This window comes from Gymnogyps californianus, chromosome 2 (assembly GCF_018139145.2).
Source record: "Gymnogyps californianus isolate 813 chromosome 2, ASM1813914v2, whole genome shotgun sequence".
Classification (NCBI taxonomy): domain Eukaryota; kingdom Metazoa; phylum Chordata; class Aves; order Accipitriformes; family Cathartidae; genus Gymnogyps; species Gymnogyps californianus.
Genome location: NC_059472.1, coordinates 79,447,842 through 79,473,660, shown reverse-complemented (window position 1 = coordinate 79,473,660; position 25,819 = coordinate 79,447,842). Strand labels below are relative to the sequence as shown.

General features: G+C 41.0%; 1 protein-coding gene across 2 annotated transcripts in view; it reads left to right on the top strand.

Moving 5' to 3' along the window:
• CTNND2 (catenin delta 2) overlaps positions 1-24,528 on the top strand; it is a 700,253-nt gene extending 675,725 nt beyond the window's left edge. For both annotated transcript variants that reach the window (XM_050891195.1, XM_050891194.1), the window contains 4 exons: positions 3,828-3,954; positions 12,698-12,829; positions 20,124-20,197; positions 23,210-24,528. In XM_050891195.1, the coding sequence (XP_050747152.1) occupies positions 3,828-3,954; positions 12,698-12,829; positions 20,124-20,197; positions 23,210-23,470 (594 nt within the window). In that variant the 3' untranslated portion in view covers positions 23,471-24,528. The remainder of the gene's footprint in view (positions 1-3,827; positions 3,955-12,697; positions 12,830-20,123; positions 20,198-23,209) is intronic.
• The last annotated feature ends 1,291 nt before the right edge of the window (positions 24,529-25,819 follow it).

The window sequence follows — 25,819 nt, the reverse complement described above, 5'->3', positions numbered from 1 at the left end:
ATCCAACCCCCGCCCCAAATCTAGTCCCTGAAGCTTTCCCAAGAATGTGTCGTCAGAAACATGTCAGTGCCAATCAAGCTTTAACGTTTGGACTTCGTGGAGTATAATTGAGGGAGAATACCTATATTCATTATAGTCAAAATATAGAGAAATGCCCAGTAGAAGATACCTTGGAGGAGATGATAAGGACATACAATGGTATTTCTGTACTCTGGTTGTTCTGTGCCCTCCTGTAGTGTGCAGTTGCCACCTATTAATCAATTGCTGCCAGTTAACAAATGCATCCATTCTGTAACAGAATTGCATTGAATTTCTTTCCAATTTGTCAGATCTTTTTGTCTTGCTCTTCCTCTCCTAGATCACATTTGTGGCTGGTAAATTGGTTTCTGAAATGCAGTCTCACACGCTTTGCTTTTGAGTTAGCTTTCTTCTCTGCAGGACACTGCTATATACTGTACCTTTAAGTACCCAAATCAATTTAATTAAATTTCATTACAGGCACTAGAGCTGAAACAAACTAATGAAAGCAGCCATCACGTCAGGTGGTATTTATCTCGGCATTAAATTGAAAATACTCCCTTTAGGCCCTTAAAAATTAGTTTCAATATTTAACGCTAATAGCTTTTGGAATTGTTGATGGGGATAGTTTTAATGAATTTGTTACAAACTGTTTACCTTTCCAAGGAAAGAAGCTCGTTCCTTGCAGCAGAAGAGAGCTAAAGCTAGATGACTTAAAATTATTAGGATTTTGAAATACTGTGAGGTCTGGGACCTGCCCATAATGCTGTTGAAAAACAACATGAAGGTTGTCGTACAGTGACAGCAATATGCCTTGTTTAGTCAAAAGCAATGCCAAGTCACCACAATACTTGTGTTAGAGTTTATTGTCTGCCTGACTTGTTTTATTGAGCTGATCGGGCTTGCAAACTTGGAAGTTTGTAGCAGATTTTATTTGAAGACCTCATTATAGGCACTACTCTCAGCAGAGAGAAAAATGAAAATTTGCAGGGAGGAGAAGAAGGAAAAACATCTGCCGCACAGAAGAATGCTGTTGCCGGCATCCCAACTACAGCTGGATTTTGCTCCCTCACTGTTGAGGCACCTTGCAGTGCTGTTTCTGAGGAAGCAACGTTGACAAAGTACCTGTTGATATTCTGCAGAACAAAACTGGTGCCACGCTCTGGTCCTGTAGAGTCCGTGGGACCGTGCAGATAACGGGGATTTATTTCATCCACTTCCCATAAGAACCAGGGTCCAGGTATTAATGTAAACAATACAGATGGAATAGACAACAGGAAGAAAGGTTTAGGGGAAGACTCAGGTCACTTTTTTCTGACCCACATGCCAGGGATTTATTTGAGGGAAGCAAGAGTACAAAAGGAGAGTATACCTGGCCACGCATGTATCCAGATCCACAAAGCTGGAAGCATTTCTGACTTGCACTATGTAAGCGTGGCTGATGTCTCCTCCTTTTGCAGGCAGACAGTAATAAATAGTCTATTCCTTCTGCTTTTATCAGATCTAGAGTCTGTCCTCTTGGTATCTTCCTCTTCAGCAGTCTGTTTAAAAGAAAATAAATTATCAGAAAACTATAACAGAGTGAATTATGGAGAGTCACCTTTCTGGTAAGAACTTCTGACCCCAGAGAAGGAGGAAGAAGGGAACCATTTTTCTTCAGCAGGATAAAGGCATGGGCTTCTCACATGTTTGCTACTTCATTTTTGTAGTAGAGAAATCACCATGCAAGTTATTATTAACAGGAGATGTAAAAATAATGCTAAGAATGTTATTTAGTCTTAATGCTTGGGTAAGTTTATTGGACTTAGCGCTATTCATTATAATTATAGCTATAAACTATTAGTTCTTCTTTAAAAATACATGTGTTTTTTATATGTATACATATTATGTATATGTGTGTATATATTGAACAGTTTCTAATAATTTCCAATTTGATTTAACGTTAAGAAGTTAGGGCTTTACAGATGTTTTTGTTTGCATACTCATTGATCCTCGCTCTAGGTTGAAGGACGCGGCTTGTGTAGAAGCTGCTTGTTGGAAATGAAAGATTGGATATAGAAAACTTTGGTTTAAGCAAGTGATATTAAAGATTAACTATTTCTTTTTTCAAGTTACTCTTACTATTTTTTATTAATTAACTGTTTTTCTTCCTTATATTTTCTTATATGACTGTCATGAAATATGAGGTGCAGTTCAGTGAAGTGTCCTAAACATGAGTGACCTCTGTGGACAAACGCTATTGACTCTAGGGAAAGTCATGACTCTACTGTGAAAGCCATGGCCCAGACTTCACTCTTCCTTTTTTTTCCTTTGAAATTACAACTGAGATACACGCATGTTAATAGAAATGCGTTATGTAAGGAGTACAGACATTCAGAATCTGTAGTTAGGTGTCACCTCTGTCTATCCTAATTTACTTAGAACATTTCCCTCTACATCAAGTATGAATATCTTCTTTCCTCCTGCTGTGTCACACTCTTGCTGAGTTCTCTTTCCTGAAAGTTTAGTGGAAAGGGGATTTTCAGCCATTTTCTCTTGCAATTCCGAGAGCCAGGTGCCCATGGTTTCTGTGGAGGGAACAAAGTCAGAGAGATGTCTTCGGCAAAAGCAGAGGATGGGAAGGCGTGGGATTCAGGGTTGGATGTCTGGAGTAGCCTGAGGTCGGGGGTGGGAATATTCTTTACTACCCCAATGGAGAATTATTTTTCTGTAAGCAAGAGGAAAATTCCAGCTGTTTTTTGTTTATATTTTATTGTGTTTATTTTTATTCAGCATTTCCTTGCAAAAATTTTGTTTAGCGCCATGCCAGGTGCTTGACTTGATTTCCATTGAGCCCAACAGAAATTAGGCATTTTTAAAAGGCTTATGCCTTCAGTGCGAGACTGGGAAAACTGTGTTACTGATTTAGATTTAACATTAAGCAGTGATAAAGACAGTTAAAAATCTATCAATACTTTAAGACATTTGAAATACTGTCATTTAATAAGAGCACTAGCAAAAGTCAATTTATTCTCTCATGATACTTTCAAACTATTTTTAATATCCTTTTAAAAATGTAAAGTACATTATTTTGAATTATTGCATTATATTATGGTACAGGAACAAAACATGAATGATTTAAACTCTCCTTTTTTATTTCTGAACTGTTAGCTGTTTCTAGTGTTTGTATTGCTTTGTTTCTTTTTTTTTAAATACATCACCATTACCACAGTTTTAAATAGAAGGAATAGAATTTCTTTCTGTACATCTTGGAGAAAAATGCAACGAGGAAAATGCATTGATTCTTTTTCCCTCAAGTGTGAACAAATGGGCAGTTAATATAACTAGACTATAGATACCCAAATAGTTGCAGTGATTTTGATAATCCTGGAGCTTCCTCATCTACTTACTCCAAAATTTCCTTATAAGATAGAAATGATTTAAAGCAAAATCTGATTTTCACTGTGAAAATTTATGATTTGGAATATTTTCATAGCCAGAATGCCATTTGCAATGTGAAAATAGAGGCATGGAAAAAGACAGAACTATTAAACAGCCTAAAAAGTTGTTCAGTGTTTTCATAATTTGAGTCTTTCTGAAATGTATTATTTTATAGAACTTTCTGCATTTTAATTTTTTTCCTGGTGTGTCAGTACAGTCAGCACATCGTATCCTGCACTGCTAAGAATATTTGCCACTCAGTGGCAGGGAAAAGATAGTAGCCTACTTCTGCATACGTGGTTAAAACACTAGAGGAAAATACTCTGTACTTAAAATGGGGAACTATATGGCATTTTCACTGACTGCTGTTGCAATGTTTGATGTTGCAGGACGGATGGTCGCAGTATCACTTTGTAGCCTCATCTTCAACAATAGAAAGGGATCGGCAAAGACCGTACTCTTCATCACGCACGCCCTCCATCTCTCCCGTGCGCATGTCTCCTAACAACCGCTCAGGTAAGACCAGGCTTTTAGGACTGAAGTAAAGACAGAGGTAATCCATCACTGTCATTTTCCTTCTTTAAGCAATATCACTGGCATCCGCATTTGTTGTTAACAATGGTGGAAGGGCACAAAATATATTCTTTACTCTTACCTGAATTATCTGTTCAAAACAGGATTTTTTTTTTTGTTTGGTTAACACTTTGTAAAGTTTTACAGCAGAAAGAATATTCCATAACTTTTTGTTACGAATGCTCATGCAGTGTTTTCCTGATTGGGATTATCTGACTAGATCTCAGGGCAATGGTGTCCATTAGTAGCACGAGGAGATTCTGTTACTCACTTTGCTAGTCATGAAAACCGCTATGTTGTTTATGACCACTCTGCACACTTAGCAGAAGTTGAAGGATCCACATTATTTTTTGGTCAGCTTTTATTCTATGTGTATGTGTGTGTAAGTGTGCATACACATGCATGTGTAAGTTTCACAAAAGGTTAACTACAGGTCTTCATGTAACATTGATGGCATATTTACACCAGCTATCATTAATTCTGTATGATCTATACAATGAATTAATGTAAGTGTCTCAACTTATGCTGCAGTGTTAATTAATTTTTCCATTCAGAAATCTGGGCAATTTCCCCTCAGCTTATTCTAAGGTAGAACATACCTTGGTTAGATAAAACCATTCCCAGTGAAAATCTTCTAAGATAAACAGTGTAAAACAGTCAACCTTTCAATGTGCTTTTTACTACTTGTTCAATCAAATGCTGTCATTCCATAGGTATACCAAGAGTTTAGGATTAAAATTGGCCAAACTGATTTTTGCCATCAGCATTGTGCCATAGTTTTGTTTCAAGAAAATTGTTCTGTTAATTCTCTAGAAGCTGCATCTTAGTCCTGCAGAACAACCACTGAGGAAATTTGAAAACGTAGCCAGAAGTACAGTGAGAGCTGCTATTCAGTTTTCAAAATCTGTCATTGCACAGGTCCATAAAGGGCTCTTGTTCCTTTTTTTTCTTCTCCAGAATCTCATTTTGACTGTAAGTGCAAGGCACTTGAAATGTCTGGCCCTGAGATCTTACTTCTGTCTCTTGCTGGAACTGTCTCCTCTCTTCTGTTACTTTATGGCTTAAAGAACTCTGTTGCTTAAAGAGGACTTGCCGTGGCGATCGGCTCCGGTGCAGGCGCATTCCACAGCGGAGCAGGGGGATCGGGGCCTACAGAGGGGGTTTCCTGCACCGGGGAAACCCCAGGGGAGCGCGGAGACCTGCCAGAGCCGGCGGGTCTCACAAGGGAGAGCGGCTGATGAGGTGTGGGTGGGGCCAGGAGTAACGGCAGCCGCCCCCCACTCCCGCGAAGGGCGGCCCTCGGGAGCAATGGCGACCAGGAGCGCTGCGAACAGGGCGGGCAGCCAGGGCGTGGCACGGCAGCCAGGGCGTGGCGCGGCAGTTTGCGCGGGAGGGCGCGCAGGGAGGGCGCCTCTTCGAAGGAGGGGCATTCCACTGGCCGAGTGGAGAGGCTTGAAGTACACGTAACCCAGCAACCAGGCACCGTTCTGTGGCCATCTGCGCAGGCCGAGGGCACTCGTCCTACCTGGCCCTCAAGGCAGAATGGTGGGCACTCGTCTGAGAGCAAAGGCTGCAGCTCCGGCTGGGGGGTCTGCACCACCTACCCCAGCGGTGGCCGATGCCTCCACCCAGACGGAGCTGCTGAAGGGAGAGGCTGCAGTGCAGGCTTCAGACTGCAGGAAGTGCCTAGACCTTTCTCCTGGGGCAGGGACAGGCAGCAGACCTGCCTGCAAAAGGTGTGCCCAGATGGAGGACCTCCTGCAGCAGGTGGCTGAGCTGCAGGAGGCGGTTAGAAGGCTGTGTAGCATCAGGGAGGCAGAGAAGGAGTTAGATAGCTGATTCCAAGCGCAGTCTGCTATGGACCCACAGCCCACGGCCAAACAGCCAAAAACTCCCCCACTGGCACACATGGAAGGGAGGGAGGCCAATAATGTAGAAGAATGGAAGCTTGCAAGGGCAAGGACCTGCAGGAGGAAGAGACTTCCCCCAAAGCCTGAGGTGCCCTTGCAGAACCACTTCACCACTCTGCAGACTGAAGAGGAAGGACCCATCACATCAAGAGAGACGCTGGAGCTGAGTAAGGCAGCCCGGTCTGCTCCCCGTATAACAACCAGCACAACTAAGAAAAGGTGATGGTTGATAGTAGTAGACAACTTTCTTCTGAGAGGTACGGAGGCACCCATTTGCCGACCTGACGCACTGTCTAGAGAGGTGTGCTGCTTACCAGGGGCTCGTTATCAGGAGTGTCACCAAGAGACCACCAACCCTCGTACAGTCCACTGACTATTATCCGCTGCTGTTGTTTCATGTGGACACCAGTGATACAGCCAGGAGCAGTCTGAGGAGTATCAAGAAGGATTACAGAGCCCTGGGAGGAGCGATAAGGGACTCTGGAGCGCAGGTAGTTTCTTCCTCAGTCCTCCCGGTTAAAGGGAAGGGGTTTGAAAGGGCCAGTCGAATCTGGTGAATCAACAAATGGTTAGAGGACTGGTGCCACAGCCAATGGATCGACTACTTAGACCATGGGACTCGCTCTGAGAAACCTGGTCTACTGGGGGCTGATGGGGTCCATCTGTCAGAGAAGGGGAAGAGCATCTTCGGTCATAGGCTTGCCAAGCTGGTGAAGAGGGCTTCAGACTAAAGTTGCCAGGGGAGAGGAACCTCAATCCATCCCACTCCTACCAGTTTGATGCCAGTGCCAGCAATAGATGCTCAGAGCCTCGAGAGGGATTACAGGTCAGCAGGAGAGCGCCTGAAGAGCAGCACAAAGGAATTCCAGCCAGTGAGTCAGCTTTATTGGGGGCCCAACTTAAATGCCTCTATGCAAGCACACGTAGCATGGGGAATAAACAAGAACAGTTAGAGACATGCGCACGCCTGCAGGGCTGTGATCTTATTGGCATCACAGAGACATGATGGCATGGCTCCTATGACTGGAGTGTTGGAATGGAAGGATACAGGCTCTTTAGGAAGGACAGGCAGGGGAGACAAGGAGGGGGTGTCGCCCTCTATGTCAGTGACCAGCTGGAGTGCACGGAGCTCTGCCTGGGGATGGATGAGGAGCCGACCAAGAGCTTATGGGTCAGGATTAAAGGGAGGGCAGGGACAGGTGACATTATAGTGGGGGTCTGCTACAGGCCACCCGACCAGGAAGACCGACCAGGTGAGGCCCTCTATAGATAGATAGGAGCAGCCTCACGTTCACAAGCCCTGGTCCTCATGGGAGACTTCAACCACCCCGATAGCTGTTGGAGGGACAACACAGCAGGGCATAAGCAATCCAGGAGGTTCCTGGAATGCGTTGATGATAACTTCCTTCCTCAAGTGATAGAGGAGCCAATGAGGAGAGGTGCTGTGCTGGACCTTGTTCTCACCAACAAGGAGGGGCTGGTGCAGAATGTGAAGCTCAAGGGGCAGCCTTGGCTGCAGGGACCATGAAATGGTGGAGTTCAAGATCCTTAGGGCAGCAAGGAGGGCACACAGCAAGCTCGCTACCCTGGACTTCAGGAGAGCAGACTTTGGCCTCTTCAGGGATCTCTTTGGTAGAATACCATGGGATAAAGCCCTGGAGGGAAGAGGGGCCCAAGAAAGCTGGTTAATATTCAGGAATCACCTCCTCCGAGCTCAGGAGCGATGCATCCCAACAAAGAGGAAGTCAGGTAAAAATGCCAGGAGGCCTGCATGGATGAATAAGGAGCTCCTGGACAAACTCAAACACAAAAAGGAAGCCTACAGAGGGTGAAGGCAAGGACAGGTAACCTGGGAGGAATACAGAGAAATTGTCTGAGCAGTCAAGGATCAGGTTAGGAAAGCCAAAGCCCTGATAGAATTAAATCTGGCCAGGAATGTCAAGGGCAACAAGAAAAGCTTCTGTAGGTATGTCGGTGATAAAAGGAAGACTAGGGACAATGTGGGCCCTCTCCAGAAGGAAACGGGAGACCTGGTTACCCGGGACATGGAGAAGGCTGAGGTACTCGACGACTTTTTTGCCTCTGTCTTCACCAGCAAGTGCTCCAGCCACACTGCCCAAGTCGCAGAAGGCAAAGGCAGGGATTGGGAGAATGAAGAACCGCCCACTGTAGGAGAAGATCAGGTTCGAGACCATCTGAGGAACCACCTAAGGTGCACAAGTCCATGGGACCTGATGAGATGCATCTGCGGGTCCTGAGGGAACTGGCGGATGAAGTAGCTAAGCCACTATCCATCATATTTGAGAAGTCGTGGCAGTCCGGTGAAGTTCCCACTGACTGGAAAAGGGGAAACATAACCCCCATTTTTAAAAAGGGAAAAAAGGAAGACCTGGGAAACTACAGGCCAGTCAGTCTCACCTCTGTGCCTGGCAAGACCATGGAGCCGATCTTCCTGGAAACTATGCTAAGGCACATGGAAAATAAGGAGGTGATCGGTGACAGCCAACATGGCTTCACTAAGGGCAAATCGTGCCTCACAAATTTGGTGGCCTTCTACGATGGAGTTACAGTGTTGGTGGATAAGGGAAGAGCACCGGACATCATCTACCTGGACTTGTGCAAAGCATTTGACACTGTCCCGCACGACATCCTTGCCTCTAAATTGGAGAGACATTGATTTGACGGATGGACCACTTGATGGATAAGGAACTGGCTGGATGGTCGCACTCAAAGGGTTGTGGTCAACGGCTTGATGTCTAAGTGGAGAGCAGTGACGAGTGGTGTTCCTCAGGGGTCGGTATTGGGACTGGCGCTGTTTAACATCTTTGTCAGTGACATGGACAGTGGGATTGAGCGCACCCTCAGCAAGTTTGCCGACGACACCAAGCTGTGTGGTGCGGTCGACACGCTGGAGGGAAGGGATGCCGTCCAGAGGGACCTTGAAAGGCTTGAGAGGTGGGCCCATGTGAACCTCATGAAGTTCAACAAGGCCAAGTGCAAGGTCCTGGACATGGGGCAGGGCAACCTCAAGCACAAATACAGGCTGGGCGATGAGTGGATTGAGAGCAGCCCTGCGGAGAAGGACTTGGGGGTGTTGGTTAATGAGAAGCTCAACATGACCCAGCAATGTGCACTTGCAGCCCAGAAAGCCAACCATATCCTGGGCTGCATCAAAAGAAGCATGACCAGCAGGTCAAGGGAGGTGATTCTGCCCCTCTACTCCGCTCTCATGAGACCCCATCTGGAGTACTGCGTTCAGCTCTGGGGCCCCCAACATAAGAAGGACATGGACCTGTTGGAGCTAGTCCAGAGGAGGGCCACGAAGATGATCAGAGGGCTGGAGCACCTCTCCTATGAAGGCAGGCTGAGAGAGCTGGGGTTGTTTAGCCTGGAGAAGAGGAGGCTCCGGGGAGACCTTACAGCAGCCTTCCAGTACTTAAAGGGGGCCTACAAGAAAACTGGAGAGGGACTTTTTACAAGGGCATGTAGTGATAGGACAAGGGGTAATGGCTTTAAACTGAAAGAGGGTAGATTTAGATTAGATGTAAGGAAGAAGTTCTTGACTGTGAGGGTGGTGAGGCACTGGAACAGGTTGCCCAGAGAAGTTGTGGATGTCCCATCCCTGGAAGTGTTCAAGGCCAGGCTGGATGGGGCTTTGAGCAACCTGGTCTAGTGGAAGGTGTCCCTGCCCGTGGCAGGGGAGTTGGAACTAGACGATCTTTAAGGTCGCTTCCAACCCAAACCATTCTATGATTCTATGAACATACTTAAAGAAATTTTGGATTAAATCTTACTGCCATCACCAGTTATCATAAGACTGGAAAAGAACAAATATAGTGGCTGTTTCTGAAGGAAGAGGAGCCCATGTAATTACAGACCAGTCAGCTCCACTTCATTCTAGAAAATTGCTGGAACAAATATAATCACAATCTGAGCACCTCAAAGATAGTAGGAACATAAGATACTGCTTAACTCTAGGAGTATCTATTTCTACATAGTAGTATAAGTTACTGCCTGTCTGGCAGTATCCATATCAAATCCAAACATTGGTTCAATACGATTTGTTCCCTGCTACAACATAGTTAAAGCACTTTGTGGAAAGAATAGTCAGTAAGTGAAACCTACTGTAATCAGTAAGACTCTTTCACACAAGATTTTTATAGGCAAGCTAGGGCAAGCTAGCAAACAGTCCAGAAAACGTCATGTGTGGTAAATACAAAACTGACTGAAAACCATTCACAAAGAATGGGTATTGCTTATTGCCAAAATGGAAGAATGCTTTGCTTTGAGGTTTGCCTTGGGCCCAGTACTCTTCAGTGGTTTCATTAATGACCCAGATAATATACAAAGGATGCCTATTACCTTTGTGGGTGACATAAATCTGGGAGAAACTCATGTACCTTGAAGGGCAGTATTGGAATTCAGAGTGATCCTGAGAAACTGGAGATACTGTCCAAAGGGAAAATAAGATCCAATCCTTTACAAATAAATTATAAGGAGAATATATGACTAGACAAAAGTTCTTTAGAAATGGTTTAGGGATTTTTGTCAGTTGCACACATGAATCGGGAGATGGAGCAATCAGGATATGAGGACACACTGAATGGACTGTAGTTTTTTAACTCTAATAAGAGAGACACAAGATGGGAGCAGTGGGAAGAGGTACGCACCAAGTATTCAAGCACATAACAGCCAGCTGTGAAGAGGAATGGCATGAACTTTCTCTGCTTTCATAGCAGACGAATGGAAATAATGAGCAGCAAGGAGTCAGGCTAGACATCAGGGAGCATTTCCTAACAGTAGGGAAACAAAGCACTGGAACAGACTACTTGAAGCAGTTATGTGATCTGTGTCATTAGAGATCTATAGTTTTAGATGAAAATCTGTCAAGAGTTATTTTGGTATACTGGATCCTACCTTGGGGTAGTAAATGAAGTAAATGAACTCACAGTGTCCCATCCATCTCTAGGACTTGGTGATAAGATGCTTAAACTAGCATAGAGAGTTCTGTCTTCTTTTCTGCGTCCTTTAAGAATAAGAGCAGAAAACCTTGATATCACTTTTCAGACTAATGTCAACCAATGATTTTATGTCTGCTTCCAGTAAAAACTCTGAAAGAGGGCGCTTCTGAATTTTAACACTTGCCAGAAAGCAGTTGTTCTCACATGGGAGGAGGGAGATAATTCCCACAGGGAACAGAGAGAGATGGTTTTGTCTTTATCAGTCAATTTTGTTCAAAACACCAGGGTGCTTAAAAGCATTACCAGAGTATGTGAAACAAAATGCATCCATGCGTTAGCAACTATTTCAAGGTTTGCATTCTATTTTGTTCCTTATTAGACTCAAGTTGCCATTAGTTGATTTGGTAATTTAATGTCATGTTTCTTTATATCTGCTGGATTATCAGCTTTATAATTACATCACTATTGACAAGCAATTTAAAAGCAATCCCCAATTCTAATGGCTTCATAAGAAAAACCATCTGTCCTGCATTTGCTCTGTAAATTCAGAGGCCAGGGCCAGCAGAACCAATCTAAGCAGAATTCAACATCAGTTGTGCTTCCCTACTCCTTAGTTAAGTACAAGCGCTTCCCTACTCCTTAACTAAAACATGTAACATAGTTTAGAGATGCTGAAAAACACAACTCACGATCAAGCTTCACAAATGACCTTGTCTTATTTTAATTTTTTTTCTTTATTTTTAAGCAAGGACATTGTTACTGCTTTTGAGGTTCTTTTGACATATCAAATATCTGGGTGGAGGCAGGGGAGGGTGTGGAAGTAAGCACCAGCACTTTAGTTATTTTTGTACCACTGTGCCTTCACGAGGCTCTGGGGTGCTCTGCCATTCACCTTGTACTCCTTCCCCTGCCCTCCACAACAGGGAAAGTGCATTGTATCTACCAACACCTAAATACATTGAAGTCCGTTTACTTGAAAGCCATTTTTTTTTCCTCTGCTTCTCTCCTTTTCCTAAGCATCACAAGCTCTAAGTCTTCATGATCAGGGCCAGTGATCACCTTCACATTCTCCAGTGCGTAAGAATCAAGTACAAACCCAGTTCTCCTCCTAGTCACCTCATACTTTCCTCCTTTTAGCCATACCACGAGTGTAGGTGATGAAGGATTTAGTTTTAGTAATACCTTGAAGTAGCAGTTGTTGTTTTAATGGCAGTTGTTCATACGTACATGTTTAAAGACAAGATAAATTATTTGAGTTACCTTTAGGTGCTAGGCATTCTTTGCTATATGTTTTCTATGAAAAACACCTTTCTTTTCTTCCCATCTCCATTAGAATCATTTAATTGGTTTATTTTCAACAGAGAAGGGAAGAAACCATTTTATAAGGGTTTTTCCACACAGGTGAAAGTTAGCGGTCTTTTCAACAGAAATAAATTAACCATTTTGAGAAAAAAATAGAAGTGCCTATACCAGAAAGTTTTGACAAATTAAAGAAATTGAAAAGCTAAAGTGGAAAAAAAAATTATTATTGTACTTTTTTCGTAATGATCATCTTAGACGTTGGGTGTAAGAGAAAAAAGTAAAACATTCAGAGAGAAAATTGTGTTTGGAGTTGATAGTCTCATGAATACATTTGTCCTGTACTTGAAATAACAGCACCTTTTCTCTTCCTCCATAATGTGGCAGTGTTTCTTCAAACAGCTTAATGTTAGTATGCTAACAAATACAAACTTTACTAAAATGTTTACTCTAGAGTTAAACACTACATTCAGTCATATGTGGCGAGAAAAAAATAAATCCATTTTTGTGATCTAGCAAGTGCCCCAGCCTCACCTCGGGAAATGATCAGCCTAAAAGAAAGAAAAACAGACTATGAATCAACTGGAACAAACGCCACTTACCATGGAAATAAGGGAGAACACACTTCTAGGAAAGACACCATGACAGGTGAGATTATGCTTGCATAGCATATGTAAAAATCAGCTGTGATAGACAGCTGATTTTATAGGTTTGGCTGAGTTTACTGTACTATAGAAAAGAGTCAACCTGCTTTGATTGATTCCAAAGTTTTAGCCACCTTGAGAAATACAACTGAAGAAATATTTGATCTTAATTAATACAATGCTGTGTGAAAATTATTTCTGAAGACCATGTTTCTTCACAGAAGAAAGGCTCTAAAACCAGTTTTACATTTCTTTTTAATTTTACGTTTGTTTTCATTTCAGAAGGAAGTTGGTAGATCATTTTGAATTAACTAGTGTTGTTTCTGCAAGCGTGACAATGGTTGAGCATGGGCAGTGATCCCTAATATCTGTCTTTTGCAGGGAATGGCTTTCTGGGACCAATTAGCTTATTTTGCACATCAGTCATTCCTAGGAAATTTGGTAGCTGTAAAGTCTGTCCGTGTTACTTTCTCAGCTGGGCTGATTTAAATGCAACAATTTTCTCTGTGTATGTTATGGCATCTTTTGCAGGTTTCACTGAAGACCTCTCTCCCCTGGTGAGCTCACTAACCTGTTAGCGTTTCACTAATTATAAAATTTTGAGTGCTTTGCCCAGTACTGCACCTCTTCATTAATTCTCTTGCAAAATACATGTTGGTCTCCATCACCATTGCACAGGTTATATAACCTCTATTGAACATTTTGTTACATTTATATAGTGCCGAGCATCATGGTGTCCTCTTCTCCAAATGCTACCTCAGGCTAAGCAAAAAATCACAGTGAGGAATCACTCTGCACTTTCTGAATGCCTGTTACCTTCTCCCATGCCACCTGTAGAGGTCTTGCTCAGAGGATGCCAGAATGGGTTGTCTTTGCGTTCCTTCAGCTCACTGGGGACACCAGGAAAATGCTGACTCAGTGTCAAGCCATCCATACTAGCTTTCAAGACCATATTCAGGATATGATGATACTCATACTGCATCTACTCTGTTATACGCTATTGTGTAATCAAAACCGAAAGACCAGCCTTTGAATTTGGGTGAAAATGCAATACAGAACATTAAGTAGCATGAAAGTGAAAATCTAAAGAAGAGGAATGACAGTCAAGAGCATTTGGAAACTACAGAAATGAGGAGTGTCCTGAACAACATCTGCAGGGTACTCCCGTGAGATTGCAGCAGATTCAGTCAAGGTACTGCATTTTATGTATCTGTAATATTTTCATAGTGTTTCATAGTCACTGCACAAGGTGGTTCTCTAAAACACTTCAGTGGTCCTTACTTGTGTGGTTGTGAAGGACAGGACTGCGTTTTTTTCAGCACTTTGTTAAGGATCCATGAAGAGGGAATCTCAGGAGTAAGAGCAGCAGGCTGAAAAGGCAGAAACATTAGTATTTTGTTCTAGCTGTATCTGCAAATTTAGACTACCAGACTATATCAGAAGGTTCACCAAAAAAAAAGTGTTTCCATGTGGAAAATCTGTGTTTCCTTGCAGATAGTCTTGTCTCTCTCCACACGTTAAAAAAATTGGGGTTTTCTTTTTCCCCAACCCTTTTCATTTTGTCTTTTACTGTAGTGTTTTTCTTCTTCCATTCCTGTTTCCCTTCTTCCCTTTCTCGTTCAATATAATTTTCAGAGTGTGAGGTTTGTACTTCCCCAGCAACCTTTGCTCTACTTTGATTTTTGCATCGTATTTTCCTTTAATATCTGCTTGTATTTTGTCTGTTCTTATTGATCTTTTGGGTGGGCTTTTAGTAAGGAAACTTGAAACTCTCAGCATCATGCTCAGCTATCGACTATTTTTCCATCTACTGAGCTCAGTGAGAAAAATCAAACCCAAAATCAAATTGAAAAGTGTAATAATATTTCACAATCTTACATGACCATTGTACAAATGAATATGGAATTAACAAATCACTTTCTCTCTCTTTCAGGTCATCAAATCTCTCCTCATTTGGTCTAAGCTCAAATTAAGCACCATTTTAAGAACAAAAGAAAATGACAGAAGGAGTCTTGCTCGTCAACATTCAACATGAAATTTGTGTAACATATTTGTAGCTCATTAAATAATAAATATTTCATTAAAGAACAATATCAAATCAGTATTTGTGATTTTAATTGTGAGACATTTTGGCTTTACTCGGATGGTCTAATACAAGTTCGTGTAGCAAATACATTGCAATGTCTGTATTTCATTTTGTGCATCAGACAGTGCATTGCAGCTAATACATCCACAGAGGCTGGGGGACTTAGATAAATGGTTTTTCAGGTTCCACCTGGCATATACGTATTTTGAGCTGCTCTTGTATTTTGTGCCAAGCTGATGTATTACACAAAGCTTTCTTTGACTTACGGATTTACACAGAATGTAGAGCCACAGCTGTAGTCCCAATTTATCCATGACTGTCTCCATGCTCTTCTCCAAAGCTCTTAGCAGCTTATAGTTCAAAAATTTTATGACTTCTTGGCTGGAACTGAAATGAAGGTTTTTTGATGGATTTTCGAAGTAGAAATGTTGGCTTCTTGCCATTGTGGGGAGTTGTCAGGAAACCTCTGGGAAAAATGGAGAATCTATGAAGTAAACAGTTTGGCTGAAGATGATAACTTCTATTGATTTCACAAGGACAGCTAAAAAATAGAGGAACAATATCAAAGTTCTCATTGCCCTCTTCCCTTCACAGGTTTATGATGCCTTGTATATTTACTATCCATCTTCTCTGTAGAAAATAATAACCAATAATAAAATCTTATCACCTAAAGTATATTTTTAAGACAAAAACTATTATATTCCTTTTAAAAAAACAGAAACTATAAGTGCATGTGATAATGTTATTTATGCCATGGTGTTTTCCTTCAGAACAGGGAAGATAAGGTTACTGTATACTATCATGGGACTCCTACTCTAAAGTTTCTTTTACTTTGTTAGTTCCCTCACTGAACTAATATGTGCATCACAGTCTGCACCCTATATCTTCACTTCCACCAGCAGAAACACCTTCTGATTGATTTAATTTCTTTTGGTTGTCAGGAATCAATCATCTATGCTTTTGTTACTTAAACTTACTTGCAAGTCCCTGCACATTCAGAACACAACCAACCACCATCATTTTTTACACTAGCTACAGATGCTCGGGCTACTTGAACTTATTATTACTTTAAGAAACCATAATACATGGTAATCTTTTCTCATTCCCTTACCTCATCTTTCACGGTGCAGGAAGGTGACAGTGGTAGTGACAGGTAATGATCTCTGTTAGCTGAGATTTGTGAGGCACAGAAGCATTTTCCTTTACTGTCTTGAACTAAATTTTAGAAAATGGAGTCCTGCTGCTTATAGCAGAAGCAGCAGGTTATGCAATACCAGATGAGGATGACTACCTGTCCAGCTGAGCTTTCCTGTCTTACTATCAGTCTGTGTTTCTGAGGGCAAAAGGCTAGCACCCTGTTATTTCAAAGTGTCTGTAAATGTGTTCAGAATAAGTACTTACAAGAGCTGAAAGCTGAAAGCTGAATGTTAAACCATGAATCAAGTGACTGGGATATACGGGGACAGCTTCGGTCAGTGATATCTTTGTCACATAAACCACTGAGTGACATAATTTTCAAAGCTGTTGTCAGCTTTGCAGAAAACTGCTGTGGGGAACTATGTGGGTTTTTTTAACCAATATCACCTTGAAAACTGAACAGGGGGAAGAAAGGAAGGTATTTTTCTATAATGTTCTTTATGCAATGCAACCACAAAGTACTGCAGGTTGATCATAGTACTCATTTTAGAACCTTCACAATTTCACCTAGTAAAAAGTGCCTCCTCAGTACTATCATGTACTGATGTTTAGATACTGCATAAAATACACACATACATGTGCACACTCATCACTCCTCAAATCATTTCATCTGCAGCTACAGTTCTCACATGTCTGTAAGGAAGTGTGGCTGCTGGAAAATCTCCATCTCTTACTCCTTGTACCCCTTTCCCTTCTCTTGCCATGTTTTAAAAAAGAAAATTATTTCATTAACCTCTCTTTCTCTCTGTTTGATAATTTTACTATGATGGTACGTATACAATATTAACAGCAAAAATCAGACACTAAGCGCACAATATCTGCCCATTCATCTAGCTCATTCTCTCCCTTCTTTCTTTTATATTTGCCCTCTACTTTTGGACAGCAAGAGTCAACTGCTCACTGAAGCATGGCAGAGCGGGAATGGAGTTCCCAGGGATGCCGCCTGCGTGTTCAGAAGCAGGTACTGGAGCGGGGCTGCATGCATTGCTAGCAGCTACATTGCTAGCAGCTACATTGCTTGACTTACATTTCCTCCAGAGACAGAATTATCTCAGCCTCCCAGCTAGAATAAGCCAAGATTTCTTGTTCTTGAACTCTTGGCATTCATTTCCAAGCATTTGATGTGTCATTGTTTTTATTACATTAAGAAAAGAATACTATTTTTTTTTTGCATTTTAAACTTGTGAATTTGTATCCACATCACTGCAGTGAAATCAGCAACGCAGACCGTGCAGCTATTTTCATAAGCTGATACTATCCATTTTCCATCGCAGCATATGTGATCTGGGAGACTGTAAGTCTTCAATCTGGCATGTGACAATTCTGAGCACATCAGTGCAAATGTCACAGTAGTGCATTGGACAGCTGTGCACCAACTCTGGACTATTTCTGGTTGTATAATAATCATGGCTATTAGTGGCACATATGTACCATATGCCTTTTTATATACCTGTAAAAAGATGGAAAGGTCATGACCCTCCTTAAAGTCTCTCTGATTGCCTATAGGAACAACAGATAAATTAGTATGTGTCCAGTTTGCTATTTTTCATCATATTCTTCATAAAACCCTCAGATGTTGCACCTTATACCAGTCTTTTATTCTTGACATCAGACAACCATGAACAGTATTGTCCTGTCTGGACTGAATATGAATTTAGCCTGACTAAAAACTTGCATGCACGAAACTTCAACCCCACTTATCTTGCCATTTATATACATGAAAACAAAATGATGACAAGAAGTTCTTCCTCTGTTTATGAGAGTCCACCACCCTGAATGTCACTTTCATTTTTTTCAAGAAGTAGCACTTCACAAAATGGGTAGCTGAAACACTAACTCTGAGTATCTTTAGATCTTGAGAAGAGGAATTTGTATAACCCAACTTCTTCTAGCACTTTGTGGGGCAAGCAAAAAACTCAGAAAAACAGCATAAAAAAGATGGTATCAAGGAAAGATCTGGCAGTTGTACTACTGAGAGTCATACCGTCATGAGATGCACCATAATTAGCAATGCTGATGTGGCCTCCTCTAATACCAAAGCCTGCCATCAGGAGGGACTTTTTCAAACACTAAAGCAGAGGATGCAGCTGGAATATAAAAAACAGTGAAGTAACAGTCAAGTCTCACACATCACTCAAGTTAGGTAACAAAATGCAGCCTGAACAGAGAAAACCTCTGCAGATCGACCCTTTGGCACTAACATCTATGACCAAAGACAAACTACTCAAGCAGTCATCATTTCCGTCTGTTAGCATCTATTAGCACACAGGTGGAATTAAGAGTACCTACCACTGGAAAAGACCAACGAGCATATTCTTCCCACCTTCAAAGAAAGGATCCTGCTGCACTCCGTGGAGACCTCTAGAGCTCTTCTCCATTTCCTACACAGGACTATGCACTGTCTCAGTAACTGCATCCAGCTCTTCAAGAAACAAGAGTTTTTTCACCCCTATTGGTTAATGGCTATGAAGTGAAAAATCTCTTTTTCCAGCTGTTAGGACTCATCACCCCACCATATAAGCCCTGTCTTAATCCTGTTTCAAGAACACGCTGGAGATCTTTAAGAACACCATCTGAGATCTGTAAAGCAGCAACATGGAGCAGTGCACCAAACTGACAAAAATTATACCCTCAGCATGGAACCCGTGGCAGATGTGAAGATCAGAATTGACGTATTACAGTCAACGTTGACTGAAGACCATGCCATTACTTTCTCCAGAGAGGGTGCGGTGGCAGGGGGAAAGATAGAGGCAGTTGTACATGCTGGGGTCCATGCTAGCAGGTTGCCAACGGAAGAAAGAGTGGTTACTTCTTCAGTAACTGTGGTTCTTCTTAGTGATGTGACTAGCATGGATCCCATACCCAGCTTTCATCTCTGGTGCTCAGTCCTCACCCTCAAAGGTTTTGAGTTGTGAAGGCATTAAAAGCAACTCTTGGTGCTTCCAGGTTTTATACCATTGTACCTGAGAGAAGTCGCGTGAGCAACGTGTTTCGATTCCACTGGTGACTCTGATTCACAACTACTCAATTTTTACTTTCAGGCACGTGCTTTTATAATGAGAGTCCTCATGACAGCATCAAATCATTGGTTATAATGTCTGGAAAGTTAATAACACATGCCCAGTAAGAACAGTGTGCAGCAGCCACACAAAATACTACCCTCATATTCTTTCAACTATGAGAAATAACTACAATCTTTCTAGTTCTATCAGCAAACTAAGCTTCAGCTAGATAGCCAAATCAAAGTGATCAGTGAAGTCAGCTTTGCAGGGAAAATCCTTAGCTTTTAAGGTGGTTTTTTGGGGCGGGGTGGGAAGGAAATACATTTTTACAATAATGTATGATATTTTCCTTGTCTTTAGAATTACTTCTGATTTCAAACTCATAGCTCAGTTTTGTCTGTGCATTTTAGTAGTAGGACATCCGAGAAGAAATTGACAGCAGTTCATGGATTTGAGACTGTCTTGGCCAGACCTCTTCAGTATAACTACATGCTACTTTTTTGCATAACTCATTTTTCAGTTGCACTTAATCACTTTTTCCATGAATAATTTCACAATATAGCAAAAGCACTGTAGGATAAATAATCCACATCATCCAAGTGAATTGAAAGGACTGAAATGTTTCTTAATCTCAGTATTTACAACTGTTACTTGTTTAGTGTATGTGTGATATAAAATCCCATCTATAACCTGAAATGTATTACTGAATGCTAGCTGTATGTGAACTTGTTTTGTTGATTTATATGTGAAGTGCAGAAGACTGGTATGAACATGACATAGCGGCTCTTACCATTAATAAGTGTATACTATGTACATGCATGTACACCAAAGCAAAGATTATGACTGTTTAGTGGGAGGAAGAGAAAACAGAAGTCTGCAGATGCTTTTAAAGATTTTTGTGTGTGGGAAGCAGGCTTTGTATAATGTATTTAATGAAGCCTTAAGAATTCACTTTGAGGCCAAAGAGGTATGTTTGGTAAACCTGCTTTTTCCTTCCTTTTTTCTCTCTCCAGCTCAGAACACTGGAATCTCAACTTTGTACAGGAATTCGTATGGTGCACCTGCTGAAGATATCAAACATAACCAGGTAAGTACAGAGACTAAAATGTTACTGTTCCAGATGGCAAAAGACCAGTGTAACATCTTATATGGATGTGAAGAAAAATATCACAGATTGATAAATCTAGATTAGAGGAACTGAGTCACCTGCTTGCGCAAATGCTAGCAGTTCCACTGGCTTCAAACAAGCTATGTTCTTTATGCTAATGGATAATTTCAGCCCAAGTTTCAAAAATGTCCAACAGGTTATGAAAGCATATGCACAAAAATTATATCTAAGGTGTTTAAGCCTGTAACTCATAATGAAATCAAGAGGGGCTTGGGACCTGAATGCCTTTAAAGTTCTGGATATGTGTGATGCAGGCTACAAAAGCCAAACTAACGTTAGTGGGCACTTCTGCTGGCTCTGGTGTCTCATGATGTCCCATGTCAGTGAATTTGGTGAAGTCCGGCCACATCTCATTACTTGAGTAGAGCCATCATAAAATTCAACACTACTGCTGACACCACACGGCTCACATGCTAAGGCATCCTAGCAAAAACTCCAGTATTGAACAGGGCTGGAGAAAGAACCCCCTGTATCTCTTACAGGGACATGCACACTGTACGTGTGTGTAGCTAAAGCCCTCAGATTTGCCATTTAGCGTGACTGCAACAAGGTGTTTTGTTTGTTTTTTAATGAATGCATCGGGGCATGGGCAAGAGAAAAACTAGCATTTCATCGGCAAGGACACTTTCCCATGTATATACATCCAAGCCATTCGGTCTAGAGCTTTGGGACTCTTCAAATGCCCTGTTCCTGAAAACCAGAAAGCAATAAGTGCGTCTGGATAAGGTGGGCATGACAAAAATGTAATTGGCAGCATGGGTGCCAGGCTAATGCACTCACAGAGAAAGGGCTGTTGCAGTAGTGACATGTATGGCATTCATATGGCTGGTGTTTCCAGTATAGTATTTCCTCAGTCGCCGGGAAACAGACATTTTTCTGCAGCCATAGACTTTTCATCATTACATGTAATGCTACCTTATCCTGAATTACCACAACTCCTTAGTATTTTCACAACTTCCCTATGTAATATGCAAAAGTTACAGCATTTTTCAACTAGAGAAATGAGGCCAAAAACATTTAAGGAAAGCATTGAAAATTATTACTAGTATCAGACTAGTAAATGAATATTTAGTAAAATTGATTAAAAAGATTTTTCTATGAAAATTTTTACTAGATTACCTGAAATTTCAATTTAAGAGACTGATATTTCCATTTTAATCCACAAACTTAAGGTGAAGAGAGTTTCTCATATTCTGTGCCCCCATTTCTCTTTATTGTTTTTTTAATTAGCCAGTATTTCCTGTGGTGCACCATATTCTTTCTTTGTGTGAGCCAGTTCAGTGCATGAAGGTGTTTCTGCTTTCATTGCATTTGAAGAGATGAAGCCCTTCTAATTAATACAGTATTTAGAGAAAATAAGGGTATGAGGTGTTGTAACAGCAGATGCACTCTAACTGCAGTCCTGAATCAACTAATTTGATTTTGGGGGTGAGAGTTTGAGCGAAAACAAAACAAACCAAAAAAACCCTCAAAAAAACAAAACCAGTTTTCCACCTTTTCCTACTTGCTTTCTCAGTGAAATGTCAGGTTTATGATTGGCATATCAGAATGAATGTTTTTAGCTAAAAAGAACCCAGAAATACTACTTCAGTCCCCTATTTTCTACTCAAAAATTGACCGTCTCTAACTTTTTGGCATATAAATAGGTTGCTTCGTATAGAATTTTTCTCCTGTGTCCAAAATTAAACACCTGTGTTTGAATGTGTGAAACGAAACGAGGGGCTGAAGGTCCTGTACACCTTGATAGCAGTACTAGAAATAGAAATCAGAGTAGTTATGCTCCCTTGTGCGGTTCTAATATTGGGCCCAGTCTTGTAAGATCGCTTGCGGGATTGTTAAAGGCAGTGGACATAGGCAGCTTTTTGCACTCTACGCATAGGGTCAGTACAGACATGCTTTGAAAGAATATCACAGAGTTTGGGACATAGCAGTGCAATTGTTCCTTTCTTCTTGAAGGAGCATTACTAACTCTTGCAGAGTCAGCAGGATCTGCAAAGTCTTCTGACACCAGCGTCTGAGCATCAATATTCCCAGTGACGACCATTTGAGGATTGAAAGGCTGTATCATTTTGCAGTCAAAAAGTCTGCCCAAACTTACAGAGGTGGCATAGAGTGAAAGGTAGTGTTCTACTAAGATACTTAGCATGTGTTTATAAATTTCAGATTTTAATTCAGTCCCAACTATAAAAACAGAGACTCGCTAGGGCTGTCTGAAAAAACCTTTATGGCAAACTTAGCTTAGAGGACCGCCTGAGATTTTGTTTCTGCATATCATAAATATTTCAGCTTCAAGGCAGCTTGCTGGAATGTAGCAACAACACAAGATTGCCAACATGAAGTGTTGAGGAGGTGGTAAGAAGATGGTTCTGCTTAACAGTAGCAGAAGAACACATTCCAGGGCAGTTAGCTTGAAATTTTCTCATGTCAGCGCCCTGAAGACTATAAATGGTTCTTAAGGATATGGTGTCACCCTAAATCTCACTTGTGGCAAAGGCAGCTGCAAAAGGTTTAGCATCTTTGGAGTGTGTATCACTTCCATTCAAATTCTTCAAGGCTGAGTTTTGGCCACCAGTGTTTGCATTATATAGCTGCAAAATAGTCAGAAAGTTATACACAGATTACAGTTGCGAAAGTAACTGTAAGCTATGCTGCTTGAACTACTTTTGAAGTAAACCAGCACCTTTAGCAGCAATAATATTAAATAATAAATGTATTTAATAATAATATTAAATAAATAAGTGTAAAGAAATATAATGACAAGGCAAAGCTGTGGAATTAATTCACTACCAAGCAATACCTTGAGCAGATGTTAAGATAATGCACAACTTTGTGTTTCCAGCATGATAAACATAAGTGAGATTTACTCCTCCTTCCATCCTGTTGCCCACAATAAGTTGTATCTAACAAGCTGTGGGTATTACTGTCTTTCAGGTTTCAACACAGCCAGTTCCACAGGAGCCCAGCAGAAAAGATTATGAACCATATCAGCCGTTTCAGAATTCAACGAGAAACTATGATGAGTCCTTCTTTGAGGACCAAGTGCATCATCGTCCACCTGCAAGCGAATACAACATGCACCTGGGACTAAAGTCAACTGGCAACTACGTCGACTTCTATTCAGCTGCTCGTCCCTATAGTGAACTTAACTATGAAACAAGCCACTATCCAGCCTCTCCCGACTCCTGGGTTTGAGACTTGGGCAGATACAAAAGCTCCAGGAACTGTGCATGTGCATGCATACCACAAGACATTTTTTTTCCTGCAAATTTAGTTTGTTAAAGCCTGTTCCATAGGAAGGCCCAGATAACCAGTGTGGAAAAAATTAAGAGATTTTTTTTTAGAAGGCTAAAAGATACGAAAGCTAAACCTGGGAGTAATTAGAAAGAAATATATATATACATATATATATTTTACAGTGTGGGGCAACTTTACTGTTGGCCTGTAGAGTCTAAAGTTTGGTGCTGTATATTGAATGTGGCTGAAGGAAGGAGGGAGAACATGACAGTGGATGTGGGTCAAGAGTTAAGCACAAGTAATTGAGCAGCGTACATACTTTATGGGGAACAGCTTCTCACACTTCGTTTAATATCCTCATTCATTGTGAATCTAGGCTTCAAGTTGCATTTGGGGTTTCCTCTGTACAGCAAGATGTTTCTTGCCTTTTGTTAATGCATTGTTGTAAAGTATTTGATGTACATTACAGATAAAAAAAAAAACCAAGTGCATTGTGTATATTACACCAATGCCACAGTGTTTCTTCATCTATGGTTCTAAATATTGCTTCAATTTCAAATTTTGAAAGATGTATGAATTTCCAGTTTTTTGTTTTCTTTTCCCCGGTGCGTTTTAACAAAAAAAAAAATCAAAAAAAATCAAAAAAACAAAAAGGAATATTTAGCAGTATTGTTTGTTCTGATATGTGAATTTGTTTGTGGCAACTAAAAAAAAAAGGCATTCAGCGGTTTCTGACAATTAACATTCATCATTCCACACTCCTTGTCAACGAAGTGCTTTTTCACTGCCTAAAATTTTAGATGTAGATATTTGAAATAGATTTTTTTCATTTATACCAGTTTTCTTTATGATGATACAGTGTTAAAAGAAAATAAATTACAATTGATCTGTCATCCATATTTGCTAAGAATGTCTATTTCCAAGAACCTACCATACAAATACACATTCTTACTTGTGTGTGTCCACGTATGCATAGTATTCTGTGTGCGTGTGTGTGTTTGAGTGTGTGTGTTTGTGTGGCGTAAGACTTCTTTTCATCCAATGTTTTCCTTGTTCAAGCTTCAATTTTTGTTTGATTTTCAGTTTTTTTAAACAGTGGAAACTCCAGTATGTGCTTTCTCTTACTCACTTTCTTAACCATTGATAGCAATTCAAAAGTGTTAGGCCACATACTCACACAGGAAGGGGTTATCGGATTTTTTTCACTGACTCCTTCACCCTTAGGTGCCATTTCCTATAAAATAGCATCCCTTGATATTCTCTTGAGGAAATTTCATTACTCTCCAGCCACCAACCAGCAAGTGCTCAAGGAAGGCAGAGTTTGATCTTGCCATCTCCCTGAGGGAACGGAGAACAAAGACCCAACAGACTTAAGTCTGGAGTCTCCCAACTCTTCAGGCTACAGAAGGGTCCAACTCCTGAACCATTAGGACAATCATTTCTTTTAACCCATACCAAAAAGAAAACCCAACACCCAGAACACATTCCTCAAATATGAAAGATACCGACCATTTCAGTGCATTTAAAGTAAAACACTAAAAAATAAAAAATGTAAGGGACAGAGAATTTTTTTTTAATTAAAAAAAAAAAAAAAAAGGAAGCTAGGCTAGGAGGCCAGAAGAGCTGGCATATTCATCTTAGCTCTTGGGATTCTGGAAGTAAAAAAAAGAATCTAGCATTTCTTCATTTCTTTGATTCTGGCAACAGTTCAGCGTACAGTTTTCACAGCATAAGACCCACCACAAATGGAGTGGTTGTAAATTGCTTAAACTACAATTAAGGAATTTGTTATAGGTTGCAAACATTTCTGTGATTAGTCATTGTAATAGTCTTAACATCACCTGGCACGCTTCTGGCTGTGCGCAGGGGGAAAAGTCTCTCGCAAGTCATCGCCTGCTCTGTAGGACGCAGCCCGAGTAGTTCATGCAGGCGGGTATTGTGACGTAGAATTGGTTTATCGGTAATCTAGGACTATAGTTTAATCTTTTTGGCAGCTTTTCCCAGTGTACGATATGTAACCTTATCTGCTCTTTGTAGTAAACAGGGGGAAAAAAATCGCATGCAAAAAAATTTTTAAAAAAATTAAGGAAGGGTGGGTGGGAGGGGCACAGTGGGCCAGATGTATAGTGAGGTAGATAAAAATACTATTCATAGTTTTGGACACAAGTTGTTTATATTTTATTTATTACATTGATTTTAATAAGATAAGTGACATTTGCAGTGCTCTTTTGAACAAAGCACCTTTTCAGTATAAAAACTTTTTTTTAATAAAGAATGTCACTTGCAACTTGAAGTTCTTCTTGACTG